This window comes from Neolamprologus brichardi, chromosome 9, assembly GCF_056152115.1.
Source record: "Neolamprologus brichardi isolate AB-2024 chromosome 9, ASM5615211v1, whole genome shotgun sequence".
NCBI lineage: Eukaryota > Metazoa > Chordata > Actinopteri > Cichliformes > Cichlidae > Neolamprologus > Neolamprologus brichardi.
This window is the reverse complement of record NC_142112.1, coordinates 20,963,996-20,981,152: the sequence shown is the minus strand read 5'-3', so window position 1 is coordinate 20,981,152 and position 17,157 is coordinate 20,963,996. Positions and strand designations below refer to the sequence as shown.

Sequence of the window (17,157 nt, the reverse complement as noted above, 5' to 3'; positions counted from 1 at the left end):
TTAGCAGGAAAAAAAGGCACATTACAGAGGTTGTGTAATGGTCTGTTGTAAAGCGAAATAATACAGTGTACACGATGAAACATCCCACGCAAGACCTTGATACCTCGCGAGCACATATAGTATGTGATAATTGCCCGTGACACATTAGTTGCTGCAGAACACCCAAATAAAAAGACTGACCTCCCATTAAGTAGCAATTTAGCAGTCGTACCTTATCATCTCCTGCTTCGTGCACCTACAGAGCCACACGGTTCCTATGGTCATATTTCTGTCATTGCATGGTGGCCATTAACACGCTAGGAATAGAGCAACTTGTCATTAGGAATGAGGGAACAGGACAGGAGATGTTAAAGATGGTTCTGTGTGTCCGTGGAGGTGACAGCGTCGTCGCAGTTACAGTCGTACTACATAAAGGAAAGCAGGAAAGGTCAAACAGGCACTTTGCATTGACTCTTATAAATTTTCTGTTTGTTTAGAAAAGTTGTCTTCATCCTCCCTCTTCCTTCTTGCTCTTGCATTTTCACTTGCTGTCCCTTTCTCCTTTGTTTTGTTTTCTCATTGACTCCTTGTCTTCTAACATTGTGATATGGACTTAATTAGGGACGTTTCAGGCACCGGAGAGGTAATTACACACTGACTTCAGAGGCAATTCTTTGCCGGGGAAGACTTATTTGGACGGTTTTTCTAAGTTATATTAGAGCCACACATTTACTCAGATCAGAGAACCATTTGCTGCCTTTTATTTACAACTCGTATAAGGTGCTAAAAGGCACAGCTGTTAATGTATAACAAGTGCTTCAATGCATTTAAAGCACCCATATCCACACACATTTCTATTCAGACCTTAAAGATTTCCACATATGATGGGAATAATAACAGCAACGGTAATTTCAAGAACCCCCAAAATGTGATGGAGTTCATTTTTATGTGCCATCTGCGTGCGTTTCTTTCCCCGGACACATGTTTAATTAAACAGAAGGAGACCACACGCACAAACAGCTTCTGTCATCACAGCTACTTTATTTAGTCTGGGAATCCTACTGAGACCTGGAAAGGGTGTTAGATCGTCAACAAAGGTGCGCGTATGTTCATTTGCGCCTTCGCGTTTACCTGTAAGGATTTATATTGTCACAGCCACCTGTGGTCAGCTCCAGGTGTTTGTCAGATAGGTATTGACAGCAATGGGTTAACATCTGCTTCTTGTTTTGAAAAAAAAAATAAAGATTTTAAAACTTTTTTGGAACTTTTTGACGAGTGTGCAAAGTTGAAATAAGTTGGCGATAAATATTCTGTTGTCAATACACTCCCAACATGTGGTAAAATGAATCCCTGAGCAGAAAAAAAAGTTCAGTTGTTACTTTTTTTATGTTTTTTGTTGATCCCTGAAGCAAACATTTCTTTGCTTATGCCCCTCCACAGGGTGCTCGCAACACAGTCAGAAACAGAATAGCTCAACTAAAACTAGGAGGGATTCAGGTCAAGGACATTTCAGTTTAAATCAAAGAGTCCTCGCTCACTATGCAACCCCACTACCCTGAAAACAAAATGCTGCCAGATGCTTGATTAAAGGAACAACCTCTCTCGGTGCTTTATTTCCATCAAACCTGCCCTTACGTTGCCCCGTGTGTCATAGCCATAAGCTTCAGCTGCAGGCTTACTTCAGTTCAGTGCCTCATTTTTGCTGATGAAAAAGGCCACATAACTGCAACTTCATCAGTCTGAAGTCCACACAGTGCTGCTCCATCACATTCAGTGTATTCACTCTACAGTGTTGAGTCCCCAGGGAAGCTAGCTAAGCTAGATAGGAAATAAAACAGTAGTGATGCACTATAGCTGCAATACAGTACTTAACCCCATCTATTCCTGTGACTTAAAACTTTACCACAGAATTGGAAGTGTGCTTAGTCAACCTTGGATGAATTGGAAGCAGGGTATTTTTTTCCCCAGTATTGAGACAAAAAGCTATTATTTGCCGGAGGTTATGAATTCTGGAAACAAGGCTAAAATAATTAAATAAATTTAGAAGCAGCTCGCTCACTGTGTTTAGAGTGGGATCATTAATGTGAGCTGGGGAAATTTCATGCTGAATTTATTCCTGCTGTATGTTCCATGGCCAGACAAACCTTTCACAGGCCAGGAAAAATATACTTTGTGCTTCGTATTGACAAAGTTTGTGCACACAGGTGAAAATTTACAAGTAAAACTGTAGTGAGCAAAAAAACACAAAGGACTTAACTTTTATATCAGCTAGCATAGCAAGAGTGCTGCAGTTGTAATTGTAACAACAGGAGCGCAGAAAGAACAATGTTGTTACATCATGATACATGAGCGTCACTGCAGCCCTGACAATAAGCATCAAAAGACAAACACTATGCATTGAAAGGGAAGTTAGATCAATTAATAAGGGTGTAAAACAACCTAGAACTTAGTGATTATCTATTTACTTTACATTATAAAGTGCTTTGGTGAATCTATGGCGCTATATAAACAATTAAAGTGAATTATTGCACACAGACAGGCCTGAATCATGTAGTTTTCTGTCTTTCCTTCATGTCTTACAACCAGTCTTGGCGTCGTTACCCATAAAATGTGTTTTACACATTATTGTGTATTACGCATTACTTTACTTAATTACTCCCTGGAGAGAGTAGTTTGTTACACTACTTGTTTCACTGCTCATGATATGTACTTAAATGCATTGCCACATATTTACCAGTTAGCAGTATAATCCAGAGGCTCAGTCCTACACTGATACAAATCCCTGTCCTAATAGGATAGGACACGCTTACAGTTTTTCTTTTAGTGCTGAAAAGCAGCTGAAAGAGACTTCATGGCAATCATCACAGCAATTCTACTGCGGAAGCATGCGTAGGTGGCAATGGAAGCTACAATGCTATAAGCCTGACTGCTCATCGATGCCATTGTTACCTGCCAAAACTCAGGCTCTGGCTGCTGGGCTGGGGTCAGCACACACTCAGCTTTAAGTCACTCTGGGAAGTGATTGTATAGTAGCTTACACAGAGCCAGCGTTGTGTCAGCAGTCTAACGTAGGTGTTTCTCTCCTGGATGCAGATTGCAGTTTACCTTCGCACTCTTGTTCTTCCTAAAAATCAAAGTAATGTCCACATGTTTGCTTGTCACAAGTTGTAGACTGCTTCACCCTTTTTCCTCCTCCCATGTACACCAACTGAAATAAGCTGATTGTAGCTCAAGTGCAAAAAGGCATGTTTGTCACATGTTTGGATCACACCGCCCACACTTCCTGAGACACTTCAAAGTAAAAGCATATCAAGAGAGTATGTTTGGATAGATTCAACACAAGTTACAGTCAGTTACCACATACAACTGCTGACTCAAGTCAGAGTGCAGAATAATTATCACTGTTATTTATAAGCATGAAGTAAGCAATGAGATAGAAGGAAGAAAAATGGTTGTAGGTGATTAGAATCTGTAAAACTTTTCAGCGGCATTGACAAATAGATCTTTCTTCAACTTCTGGGGGGAAAAATGGAGAGTTGGTCCCTGTGTGATTAAATAATTTTCACTCCCCTAAACCTCCATTAATTTCTCATTTTTCAAATCACATCCTCAGCAGCTTACCGACAAAAAGACCGACCCGTGTACGGCGAGATCTACAGTCGTTTTTATTAAATGATGCATTACTGCCGAAATTCAAGCTGAATTTAATTTGAGTTTCATTTAAAATGCAAGTTAGTATTCTCTTTGCATTTTCCATACACTGCATTTCTGCGTTGAACAATTAGAAATTTAGTGTCACGTTTTGCATACTTGCACTCAGTTTTAGCGCATTAAAGCTACGAAGTTACTATGTTAGAAATGATCTACGATTAAAATAAAAGTCGTGAAAAAGACAGCATATAAGAGAGAATTTTAAACTAGATCTTGCCGAGAGCTCCAACTTCATTGTGAATGCCACGGTTTTATTCCTTTTAGTTCCTACGGGTAGATGAAAGAAGACTTCAGAGTTGTGCCGTCTTCAAGAATACATCCTTCACTATGGTATTTCCTACTTTGTACAGTAAAGTATATCAAATGTCTGTCACATCCAAGGATCAAAAGGAACCATTCTTCTCTGCTGAATATGCCTGGCGGAGCTAAATAAGTCAACGTGGGCCAGGCAGAACTGACGATGCACAGAGCTGCTTAATGAAACTGAGAGCTGTTCTATTTACCTGTGAGGAGTTCAGTTGTGCAGCCAGCCTGTGAAATGAAAGTTAAGCACACACTGTTTTTGTGTAGGCAGTCTGGCAGGTGAACGCACTTGTGTTCGTGTGTGTGCATGTGCGCGCGCGTGTGTTTTTGTACTGCTCCGTTTTAGTTATTGTGTGCGCACTGGTGTGTAGCCTGCTCCTGGCCGAGAGCAAGCTTCATTATGGAGTCAGACTGGTAGGCAGAGAGAGAGAAAGAGAGAGGAGTCTGTGTTTGACAAAGTGTGTTTTGGTCGGTGCCGCTAATTGAACTGATGTGTCACCGAGACTTGAGGAACATTAGGCCTCCGTCTCTGCAGACTCGACCACAATAGATAAAGACGTAGGCACCGGTGAGGATTAGTCACTCTTACATCTGGAGCGTACACTTAAACGTCTGGGTTCTGCAGCAGTATGTAAGTGCAGCCATCCTTATATTCACAGAAGTTTTCCTCTCTGGCTCACGCACTCACTGCTCTCCCAGTCCAATAAGAAGTTTAATGAGTGTAATGATGGTAGGAGGCTGGAGAAGCACGACTCCTTATTATTCACCTCCCACAGCTGACCGTGACAGAGGCCCTTTTGTACCTACACACACATTTTGTTTCTTCCACACACACATAAGTAAAGATATACAGGGTATTTCGGCCTTACACTTTACATTCATACATTTTCCAGGAAGGAAAGAGGCTGAGGAATTATGTTTCCACAGGACTCAAACAGTATGCTGACACTCACACTGGCTCTCTTTCTTCCTTTCTCCCTTCCTCCATCCTCAACTTGTATCCCGTTAGTCTGTAACACCTAAAAAATAGGCAGAAAGGTCTGTGGATGGAGACAGAATGAGATAGGAGCTGAAGCCTGAATCCATAAGTCAGCCATGGATAAATGTATAAACATGCACGCGCTTCAGGCACAGTAACAGACACAGACAAGTCAGTGCAAGGTGCCAAAGTAAGAACTTTGACTTGCATAGACACATACACACAAACAGCCCAACCACTGCTTCCATTGCTGACCAACCAGACCGTTATGATGCCATCAAGCATCCTTCCACCCAGCCCTCCTGAGCTCCAGCCAGAAACCCATTACAGAGGTGCCCGTCTCCGAGCAGCTGCCTGTTAAAGGTGTTAAGCAGCATAAAATCGCAGCTCTCCATTTGCCCATAATGCACATTGCTGCTCTCACCGGGGGGGCGGTGGGCACGGGTATGAGTCAAAATCAGCGGACTAATTGAATTCAATCTTGTGTTCCACATGCCACTTGTCACATCCGACTGCTTTGGTCTATGTTTTTCCCTTTTAGGGTAATTTCTGTGAAATTGAGACGTGAGTGTGGCTGACTGAAGAGTGCAGAAAATCCTTTTTCCTGGTTTTTGTTGTTCTTTTACTTGTTTTACTGTAGTTGTATTACTTTGTTTTACTACTTTACCAAATCAGCTGGAAAGAATGAGATAAAACATTTAAATAGCATAGTTAAAATGAAAGTTTAATATAAAACAAAATTATAAAAGAAATAGGGCTCTTTTTTTAAATTCAGATGGACATGTTTACAATGGTCAAGATGTATTTTATGCCCAAAATGGCCTATTCACTGCTCCGAGACAGTCAAAGTCATTAAAATGAGTCATTTTATCGGTTTGTGGGTGTATGTGTGTTATGGTTATAGGTTTGGATTGATGTTTATTTCCACCTCCTTAGGTCCATTTTTAATGCATTATTCAAAACATGTTGTAAAAATTTCTACTCTAAAAGCAGGAGAGACTGTTTTTGTGTTTATTATCATGCCATTGTGTCCCATGCATAGCCACTGTAACAAGGCTCCTTTTTATTGCAGTAAAATACAATAAACTGTCCATTATCCCTCCACTTTAAGAGTAGACACCGTCAACAGCAAGGGTGTTTTGACTTATTTCACATTATAGACCCCCAGGTAACTCAGGGCTAATACTGGGGAGCAGCAAGATTATCTTCATGGCATTCCATTGCAATCCCATAATATACTTCGGTACAAGTAAAACAAAAATGACCCTTCCCACAAATGTTTCCATACAGCATGTCTACGTGAATGTATCCGTGTCGGTAGCAGAGGCTGTATATAAAAGATGGACATAAACGTGAAGTCAGTGGAAGCAGCTTAAAGCCTGCATTCTGTCCAACAGCCAGCAGAGGGAGACTCTACTTTATTTACAAGCCTATAAAATATATTGTCTTTATTTTTTAACCCTGGGAATATTTTGACTTCATGTCACATTTAATACAACATGACGGTAACTTTGTAAGTTATGGTCACGTTCAGGGTAAAACTGAAACTAATTGTGCATTAGTGTGTGGCTACCTCGAGAAGAAGTCTGTACATGTATGTACAGTCTATGATTGAAAAAAATGCTTGTTGCTGTGTGTTGATTGTTCAGTTTAGCCTAGGATAGACAGTGAGCTGAACAGATTGTAAAATCCCCTTTAGACAAATGTGTGATTTGTCATTATCACCTGTATAAATAAAACTGACTTAGCGTGCAGATTTTCTTCAGACCAATAGTCTCTAACACATGCCGGCAATGCCACATGTAAATAAATGACTCACTGAGCTAGCTTGAAATCTCTTGCGCCTAAAAAGTCCAACTAAACCCTTTTGTTTTGTTTTTCCTCTGTAGTAGAGCCATTAGATGTACCCCTAAATAAATAAGCCACTATATCTAAATTAATAATAAATTGATTCATGCACTGAATTAAAAATGTTATTACCTCTATTCCGCTACAAATCCCATACAACTTATGGGTAATTTTTTTACTTGTGACCCTTAAAATAAAGTCATGTCTAACTGTCACCACGTATCAAAGACATGGTGTATATAATTCATAAAGTCTAACTTCACAGTCCCTTATTCAGAGTTTTTTAATTAGCATGTTTTTAGAAGGCTAAAGAGACAAACAATTTGTGACCTCGCATCTTTATCTCTGGAGCTAATACAGATACATTTGTGGGGTTTTATTAAGAACCTGTCATTTAATTAGTCTGAGTCCACAAAAAGATTCACCTTACTGATAAATACTAGGACATAATGGCATGCCAATTCATTCAGTGTATACTTATAGACTTATAGACTTATAGACTTATAGACATATATATATATAGAGAGAGAGAGAGAGAAAGAGAGAGAGAGAGAGAGAGAGAGAGCGAGAGAGAGAGAGAGAGAGAGAGAGAGAGCACTATGCAAAAGTCTCGCGACACCCCTCATTTCAGCACTGAGATATTTAGATTGCAGAAATGGAAAGATGCAGTGATTTATTGAACCGTGTACAAAAGTACATAGAAATACATTATAAACCAGCGTTTTTGCTCCAGTGAGCTTGACAGTAAATATTTACACCTTTATTCCTCAACACTTGAACTCTCTTAGATTAGCTTTTCTGTAATTTCTTGTAGTAGTCTTCAGGAATAGCTCTCAACATTTCCTGATGGACATTCAAATTCTTTGGATGTTGGCTGCCACACTGAAGATCCCACATGTGGAGGCCAATCCATGGCTAATCAGAATGGCTTCTTGATGTGGATAACTTGAAGGGTCAGATACATCTGTGTCTGGTTTTTTGTTTCTTGACTTTCGGGTACAGTTCATCTGCTCTAGATACTTTTTTAAGTCTGTCACTTCTTCTTTTCTCCTCCACTTGTCCAGTTTTCATCAATTTTTAAGGACACACTTTGCTGAAATGCTGAGAAACACATTTGTGTTGCATAAATACAATGTTATGCTTGTTAAACTGTGCTGTCTTTGCCATTTTTTGTAGATTCTGCTAAAAAAAAACAAAAACAAACAATTTGCAACAAATTATGCATTTTTGCAGCAGGCTACTAGTAACAAACAAACAGAAATCCTCTGAAAATGGTCAGGTACAAGGACTGGGTGGAAAATGAGACAAAACAACAGCCAAAAACTAAACCACTAGCTGTAAGATATGTAAACTTCAACTGTAGTTGTTGTAAATTCCTTTAGAGACCTTGAATGAGGTTTAGCTTTAAACCCAGTAATTATCTCCTTAGCCCACTGCACTGATACTAATCCCTAGAGTATAGGGAGAAACGCTTACCAGACAAGCCTCATTAAATATTTACTGTGTTTGGCCACCATCAACCACTCTCACAACAAACACCCACAGACTGTTTGCCTTTCCTCCGTCCCCCCCAACCCCCCCATTCATCCCATGTGTTGCGTTTGTGTCGCTGTAGGCGATGGCGAGAAGCTGACGTGGACTTTTTTTTTCTTCTTCCTTCCCTTTTGTTATTGGCTGATAATCACAGATTGTGGGCTGGTCTGTGATGCGTGACAATGTTAAATATTAATGTCTGAAGATGATTACTGCACTGGATGGAGAGAGGCGGGAAGTGCGGTGGAGGTGACACCCTCATTCATCACCGGGCCCTAACAGAATCTAAATCCTCGCTGTGTTTTTAACCTTGGTACCCTGGGGAAGGGAGGCAGAGGGAGCAAGAGGAAGCAGGAGATAGAAACAGTGGTGCATAGGGAGAGGAGAAGGAGATGAAACAGATACAGAAGGAAAAAAAATAAGAAACAGAGAGGGGGGGGACAGATGTGTCACAAAGCGAGTTATAAACTGTGTGAGAAGAACGCAGGGGGGTGGAGTTGGGGGAATATAAAGATAGATGGATGGATGCAAAGTAAGACCATGACAGCGGATAAAAAAGGAAGTGAGATGGTGAAAAATATGCCTGCATACTGTATAATGTATAGAGCTCTTCTCCTCAGCTGACCTGTCAGCGTATCCTATGTGACAGGCTGACGGATGTGCAGAAAGGAACTCTTATCTTATTTTGTCAAGGTCTGGCAGTCAGTCAAGTCCTATTCAGCATAAATAAACAAGCAGCGAGGAAAATGGCAGCCATCTCACCTTCTCTTCTACAGTGTCATTTTCCTCAGACGTATCTCTCCCTCCGCCTTCTTACTCTTTAGCTGGGAACAAAACGGGGCCGGACTTCCTATTACCCATCTATTATCATATTGAATCTTATCACCAAATATAGCACCACAGAATAAGAGTATTTCTTTTCCAGCCAGCTGTCCAAGTTGGCTGAGGAGAGTGCTGGATATAAATATATATATAAATATATATATATATGTATATACATATGGTACTCCTGAGTAGGTCCCACATATCATATTGTTATGGCTTTAATGGCGTGTTATTCATTTTTACCACCTGGCTTTCAAAGTCAAATGCAGATTGCAGGAAGAGTTGCCATTATTACTGTATTCTTCGCCTCTTTCTGTGTCAGCCTCTTGCAGTCCTTGGCTTCAGCGCTCCTTCTCTCCATCTTTTTCCTGTGGTTATAGATTAAATTTGATCAACAATGACCTTTTCTGCTTGGTTTGTTTGCCTCTTTCCATGTTCGGCAAGTGGTCTAATGGGAGCATATCTATAGCCGGTGCGTGCAGGCAGAATGGCACGCTATATTAGAGCCAGGCAAACCAGGCCTGGTTGGTTTGTAAAGGGTATTTTTGGGAATGAGTGGCACTCGTTCTGGTAACATGCCGTACTGTAAACCTGCCAGAACCAGAATCAAGAGGCTTTCAAGGATGAGCGATGATGAAAGGCGTTGGGGTTTTTTTTCTCACCCCTTTATAGTTTGTTTAATTTCACATGAGCGACTGCTGAGGGTTTCAGAAGGCATTGTCTGGGTCATTATTATGTTTGGAAAGCACAACAGAAGGCTTTTGTCAGAGCCTGTTGTGCTAATTATCGCCTCGGTCATTTGTGATTCTCTCTCGTGAAATAAAACTGTGGGTTAAAATGCAGTGTTTCTGTGCCTGCAGGAGTACCAGTCTTGCAACACTCTGCCATGTCCCGACCTTAAAAAGACCACGCCCTGGACCCCGTGGACGCCTGTCAACATCTCCGACAACGGCGGCCACTACGAGCAGCGTTTCCGCTACACTTGCAAAGCTCGCATCCCAGACCCGAGCCTGCTAGAAGTGGGCAGACAGAGGATTGAGATGCGCTACTGTTCCAGCGACGGATCCACTGGCTGCTCCACTGATGGTGAGTGCATAAGAGGGAAGAGACAGATGGTCTCTTTCCAGCTCTCTCAGCCTCTGGATGTTCCTGTTTTCCTGCTCCAACTGTCCTTCTGCAGCTCTACGGGCGGCTTATTGTCCTCCTCGCCTCAAGTCAGTCCTTCTTTCTGTTTGGCTGTTGCTCTTTCTCTTCCTTTCTCGATGTCCTGGAAAAGTTATAGGAGCCCTAGCTCGGTCAACTCTCGTGTTTACCATCCCGTCCTCCTCGCCTTTATCAGACATCAAGGCGTCAGATGTGCTAATGAACTTCCAATCCAAAGCCGATCAGCAGTTTACGACTAATTTCATCCGCCGCGCTCACATGCACAGAAACGCAAACAGACACACATGCACAAGTTCATTTACAGCCTCACAAAGAAGCAGCAAACTGCGGCTCTTTATCCGTAATTCCAGCTATTCCCATTTGCTTAAGTCACTGCACCACACGGTCTCAGTCAGCCACACCCCAGGCGAATTAAACGCTGTAAATGTTTGTACAAGCAGCCTGCTAATTGACGAGTTGTTTATGTTGTCCAAGAGAAGTGTTAGAGAGGAGACATGCAGGATGGCATCGCACCACAGCAAAGCGATTCAGATACAGATGCAGCAGTTAAAGTTTGTTTATGGTGCCGCTCTCTGCCTCAGAGGGGAAAAAGCTGTTTTTAAAGGGCTTCAGAGTTAGCGCCCGGCTAAGCTGCGGCGGCCTCCCATCACGCTGGGTTCATCTGCGTCTCTGGGTGGTCTGTTGCTACCACCAATCACACGCCACACGCTGCGATAATCACCGAGGTTAGCCTTTTTGATCTCACCACCTCTTCCTTATTTCTGATTATTAATATCCGTCTTTCTTCCAGGCGCTAACAGTGGTACAAGTTGTTCTCCTCACACTTTGAAGCCAGCGCTTAAATGTTCCTGAAGGGTTTTAAATGAGCGCCGACAAGCACAGAGGAAAAACCTGACTGCAGACTCAAAGCTTTAAGAGGAGTGACAGCCACACATCTGAGACGTTAGAGAACAAAGGCTCGAGCTTTAATAGGTCTGTCTTGTTTCTGATTAGTGGGAGGAAGTAACCGACACAACGCGTTTCATTAGGGGTTGTCACCGGCAGCCCGACATCAGATTAGCTTCAGTGTTAATTACAACAATTGGAGGGAAAAAAAGCAAGGCAGTGATTTCAGCAGTCACTTTTGGCAACGTTAGTCTGTGCAGGATGCAAGCCGACTATAGGATCCAAGCAGGCAGATGGTAATGCACCATATGAGCTGAGTAGTACTAGCTGTAAAAATGTAGCTGTTTTTTTGTTTTGGGTGGGTTTTTTTTCACAGATATACCATCATGAAAATGAAAAGTGCATTTAGCTCAGCTTGTTAAAGTGGAAACTTTGTAGCAAGGCTACTGCAGGTTGCGTTTAAACCATTATTTTGCAGGGGAGGTTAGGATATCTGTGCTAATAGAGACAGACTTCATTATACGTACTGTGGCAAAGATTATCAACAGCATGATTAGTTGTGAGGCTGTTGCACTTTACACTTCGCTTTAACTAGATAAGTAATTAACATCACTGCAGGCAATGTTTCTAGTCTCCTCAAAGCGTAGCCTTGTGAATAACATGGTGATTTAATATGGAATCGGTAAAATATGTGAAACGATTTTTTCTTTCTTTTTCATTTACTTTCTGCAAATGTTCTGTGAAGCAAATTTCCTTTCAACATCAGAACGGTTTAACTCAAATCTGTCTTTTTTTCCCCTCCTTTTTGAAAAAACTGAGTTACGTGTGTTTGAGCAAAAGGGAAAAAAAGGTTTAAAAAAATACTTCAGTGTGCACTTTGAAACTTCCGTTTCAATTAGCCGTACTGAGTAAGGTGGAGATCTATTGAGGTGTGCGTGGCCCCTGTGTTCTCGTCCGCTCCGTCCCGTGTTGATTGTCCATCTCCAGTCTTCGGTATGATTCACTTCTCGGAGGAGTTTTAAGTCATAACTGTCGAAAAAGAGGACAGACTCCAGCGATCCACTTCTTCATTTCAGCCATTATCAAAGTTGCCATCCATCTGGAGAGCACTGGTGTGTGTATTTGTGGGTTTACGTGGAGGCGGGTAATATGTGCGTTTGCCTTTTTCTTTTTTTTTTCTTGGTGGGTGGATATGTGCACATTGTGTGTGTGTGTGTGTGTGTCTGTGTGTGTGTATGAGACACTTTCAATAAGCCCTCCTCCTACTGTCCATCTCTCATGTGGTGCCAGATCCCTGGGGACAGCAGTTAACTTTTCTGACAGCAAGAGGCTATCATAAAGTAATTACTACCACAGCGCTGGTGTTTATTGATACTCAGAACTGGGGCAAAGGACAACGAGATCCCTCTGAGACGGCGGGACCCCGAAAAGAAATGGTGTGTCACTCAATAAAGATTTACTATTTGCATCAGGCAGCTTGCAATCGATTAGAGTTCAGCTCACATCACGCGCTTTACCTGTGAGAGCCAGTGTAAACAGATTGCTCTATGAAGAGTGGCGGGAAAGTTATTTGAGACGGTAATCAATTAGTGCATAGGCCACAATAAACATGTTGCTGTTAATCCTTAGCAGAGGACATGTTGAGACACTTAAGGTGAGCATCCAAGTACTGTTTTTTCTTCTTTTAAACTGCGCTTTGTCTCCTAGAAATTTATGCAATTTAGTCCATGGGTGACATAATACTTCCTTTGAATAATTGAACACAATATTTGTAAAATAAAAAAATTTATTATTGTTATCATATTGAAGAAATCGAGCATCTGATAAATATCTGCAATTGCAAAAGAAGTTTGTTTTTGTTTTTTTAAATAAGTTTTTCTCATACATTTTTATTCTATATTTGTCAGCATTTTGGAGGGTGTTTATTTTTACAGAAGGGTTTCTTCATGTATCATTCAGTACCTGGTTTAGAGAATAGTTTTTTCCTGGGGCCTTATTTTTTCTAAAAACAAAATTTGTTGTTTTTTCCCCTGTGGCTGTCAATAGTATCAGAATTATGAAGTGGTAAAAAAAGAAAACCTTCTCGTAGCTCAGCTGAATGTAGTCAAAGCTAACAGCGGTTAGCTAGAAGCTTCTAGTTTGCAGCTTTTAATCAGAAACTACCTCCTGCAGCCAAGTGTCGTCTGAAAACGCAGTTTTATTTGTAAATTAAGAATTCACAAATATATTGGCAGACATTTTTGGACCCCTTTTTGCCTTCAAGCCTCTTTCAGCTGCTCCCTGATTCAAACGGGGTCACCACAGCAGATGGATCCAAAGGTTGATTTTGTGGGTTTTTATGCCGGATACCCTCCCTGACACAACTCTCCCAGGGATTTGTGTGTCCTCCCAGTCTCAAAGCAGTGATCTTTCATATATTAGGTGAATGTGTTAACCATTATACTATGGAGCTGCTCATCCTTGTGCTTTCAGAATTCTACCTTAACTCTCTGTGGAAAAAATTAAAAAAGATGCCTTTTCCCATCACGTCCCAAAGGTGCTCTAGGGGATTGAGATCTGGTGACTACGGAGGCTGAACTCACTGTCATGTTGAAGAAACCAGTTTGATTGGCTGATTACATACTTGCATTAAAAGGGCTCATGCCACCAAACAGCGCTGGGACCCATTCATAGAAAGAGCAAGCTGAAATCTGTCAGAAGTGTGGATGATGAGATGGATAACGTGCGTGGCAGCGTTCGGTCAGGACCATTTTGCAGTCTTTAACAGGATCAACCGTTAACGCCTGCTTGTGTTAACTGATGACCACAGATGTCAGTGCATTCATGCCATTTCGATGTGAAAAGGAAACTGTTAAAGAATTAACATGTTGCTGTTACTGACTTAACAGCTTAAAACTGAATATAAATCCTTTTTTAAAAATGTATGTATCCACTTTTTCACACACTATATATAAACATTCTCTTTACACATATTTTTATGTTAACTAACCTTTTCTTACTGCTAGTTATGTTCTTGTTTGGATATTCTCTTTTGAAGTCAGTGCATGAACATTTTCTCTCACTTGCCGCCTTGCTGTCACACTAATGTCACTTCCCTACAATTTAATAAAAAGCCCACTTTTCCATGTTGTTTAAGATCTTCTCCGCCGCCCTCCTCCTGGGCACTGTGTTTGTACACTCGTGCATCACAGCCATCAGATATACCTGATTTGGATTATATTCACACATGGCAGATGTTATTGGCACACACCTGGAAGTGTTATCACGGACATACAGATAAGAAGAAATTAATCCCCTGTCAATACAGGGGGAATAAAACTGCTGCTGGAGCCAACCTAGCAGCTTCCTTCTGTCTTTGTTTCACTGTTGCCTTGTGATCGCTATCTGTCTTTATTACGAGAGACAAATTATGACTATATGATTTAACCAAGCATTTACAATGAGCTTTTATGTAACATACTGACTTGTTTCATATCAGTGATCGTAGCTTAATGATAGCGATGAGTTAATTACTTAAGATCTGTGGTGATTTAAAGACCACTCTTGTCATGTACACCCATTTATTAGTCTCGTAGCTCTTGTAGTCATTTTCCTTCTTTTTCACATCTTACATGGCTGAATGAAAAGCCAAACATTTGATCAGTTGGATAAATTTAAGTGTTAAACATGAAGTTCTTTTTAATTTTTCAAGAGCAAAACATAAAATCTATAGATTTCCTCTCCTGTTCATACAGTATATCCTACTGTTTAGTGCATACACATACCTACACCCCTGCTTTTCATCTGCTTCTCTATGGATGGAAGCACACTGTAGAAGCCTTGCACAGTTGATGGTGTCACCGATATGCCCCCAAAACCTTTAGATACTGCTACAGTGCATGTCTTGTATTTCATCCCCAAATGGCATGTATGCACTTAAAAAATAATAACTTCATACCTCACAAATGACAACGCAGGAATTCTTAATTTTCCGAATCATTTGGTCCTTTTTTGCAGACATGAATTTTGCTTCCTGAAATGCTGTTTTGTCTGCTTGTGTGTCGGTTTGTTAAGCACTGTGCCAAAACGGCTCGGGGGAGAGGCGGCAAATTGGCAAAGGAATAAAATTCAATGCAAATTCAAATCAAGGATGGCTTCCAGGATTGTTTTTTTCATAACAGCAGCTTGTGAACAACAACCACATCAGGCAACTGCTTGGGGCCACAGGCTGTTAGAGGGTCAGCGAGGGCTCACACACTTTACCCCACTCGCCCATAAGCTAGCAGAGGATTTGCAGTGGCATCTAAAGGAGCCCCAGTTAGAGGTGTGTGCAAAAAACACCAGCTGTTTAACAATGTAAGAATATATTAACCCTGTGTTATGCTCTCTATGCTATTCTTTAGTGTGGTTTACTGCTGTTTCTTCTTCTTGCTGATTTTCAATAAATGACTTTGATGTTTCCTGGGGCCGTTGGCCTCCTCAGCTCTCTTTTTAATGTAACTTCAAATGTTTTAATGCGTGGAAACTATGTCTAGTAGTTTTCTTCTCTGCTCAGGTCCCCAAACTGTCGCACGGCTAAAACACAGAGTGACAGACAAGAGACAGCCTCACATTCACAAACCTACAGTCAATTTAGCCCAACATGCATGTCTTCAGACTGCGAGAGGAGGCTGTAGTATCTGGAGAAGACCCACACAGACATATGGAGATAATGCAAATTCCACACAAAACGGCCCCAGCTAGGATTTGAGCCCAGGACCTTCACGCTGTGAGGCAAAAGTGCCAACCACAGTGCCACTTCTATAATTAAAGTTCAGTATCCGCAAATAGCTGATCCATTTTTGGACAAAGGAGTAAAGCAATGCTATTGCATTCCAGTATACACTGCAAAAATTCAAAGGCTACCAAGTATATTTGTCTTATTTCTAGTCAAAATTATCTCATTGCACTTAAAATAAGACACAATAAACTACAGAGCAACATTTCAGTAAGATATAGGAACTTTCAATAGGAACAAGACAGTGAATCTTGAAACTAGAGAGAAACTAGAGAATTTTTATGGCGTTATTTTTGTGCCACTATTCTGAGTGCACGTAAAAATAATTGCAGCTGCAAGTGTTGCATTTTGAGGAGAAATTTATTTTGAGCGAAGAAAAGCTAAATTTGAGTGAACAAAATTCATTGCTGCGTGCAAAAAATGTATTTCAGTGTTTGCTATTATCCATACACACAAAATAGCAGCCCCTGTCGCTCAGTATTTGCATTTGCGCTCGCTCGCAATGTGTTGCTTGCGCTCTCAACATTTCTGCCCGTGCGCGCTCAACTCTTTCTGTACACTGTTATATTTGTGCCACAAAACCAGCCAATTACAGACTTGGATGCAAAAAATCTGATTGGCTGTTTTGGTCTCCAATCAGCTTGAAATGACGAAATGCAATATCCCAGAATCCATTTCATCCAAAACTCAAACAAGGCAGTGGCGGAGGAACGCAGAGTGGCGGAGCATGTTTAAGTTTGGCGAGTGATGGGAGAAGGGAGCCGGAGATCGACAGACGGATTGGGGCTGCAGCTGCAGTAATGCAGACGCTGCACCGGTCCGTCGTGGTGAAGAGGGAGCTGAGTGTAAAAGCGAAGCTCTCAATTTACCGGTCGATCTACGTCCCTACCCTCACCTATGGCCACGAGCTGTGGGTAGTGACCGAAAGGACGAGATCGCGGATACAAGCGGCGGAAATGAGCTTCCTCCGAAGGGTGGCTGGCATCTCCCTTAGAGATAGGGTGAGAAGTTCGGCCATCCGGGAGGGGCTCAGAGTAGAGCCGCTGCTTCTCCACATCGAAAGGAGCCAGCTGAGGTGGTTTGGGCATCTGGTAAGGATGCCCCCTGGGCGCCTCCTGGGTGAGGTGTTCCAGGCATGTCCCACCGGGAGGAGGCCCCGGGGCAGACCCAGGAC

General features: G+C 41.6%; 1 protein-coding gene across 2 annotated transcripts in view; it reads left to right on the top strand.

Moving 5' to 3' along the window:
* sema5a (sema domain, seven thrombospondin repeats (type 1 and type 1-like), transmembrane domain (TM) and short cytoplasmic domain, (semaphorin) 5A) overlaps nt 1–17,157 on the top strand; it is a 144,181-nt gene that overhangs the window by 102,760 nt on the left and 24,264 nt on the right. For both annotated transcript variants that reach the window (XR_437047.3, XM_006794637.3), the window contains exon 16: nt 10,039–10,264. Coding sequence is in view for 1 of the 2 variants with exons in the window: in XM_006794637.3 (XP_006794700.2) it covers nt 10,039–10,264 (226 nt within the window). In the remaining variant the exon portion in view is untranslated. The remainder of the gene's footprint in view (nt 1–10,038; nt 10,265–17,157) is intronic.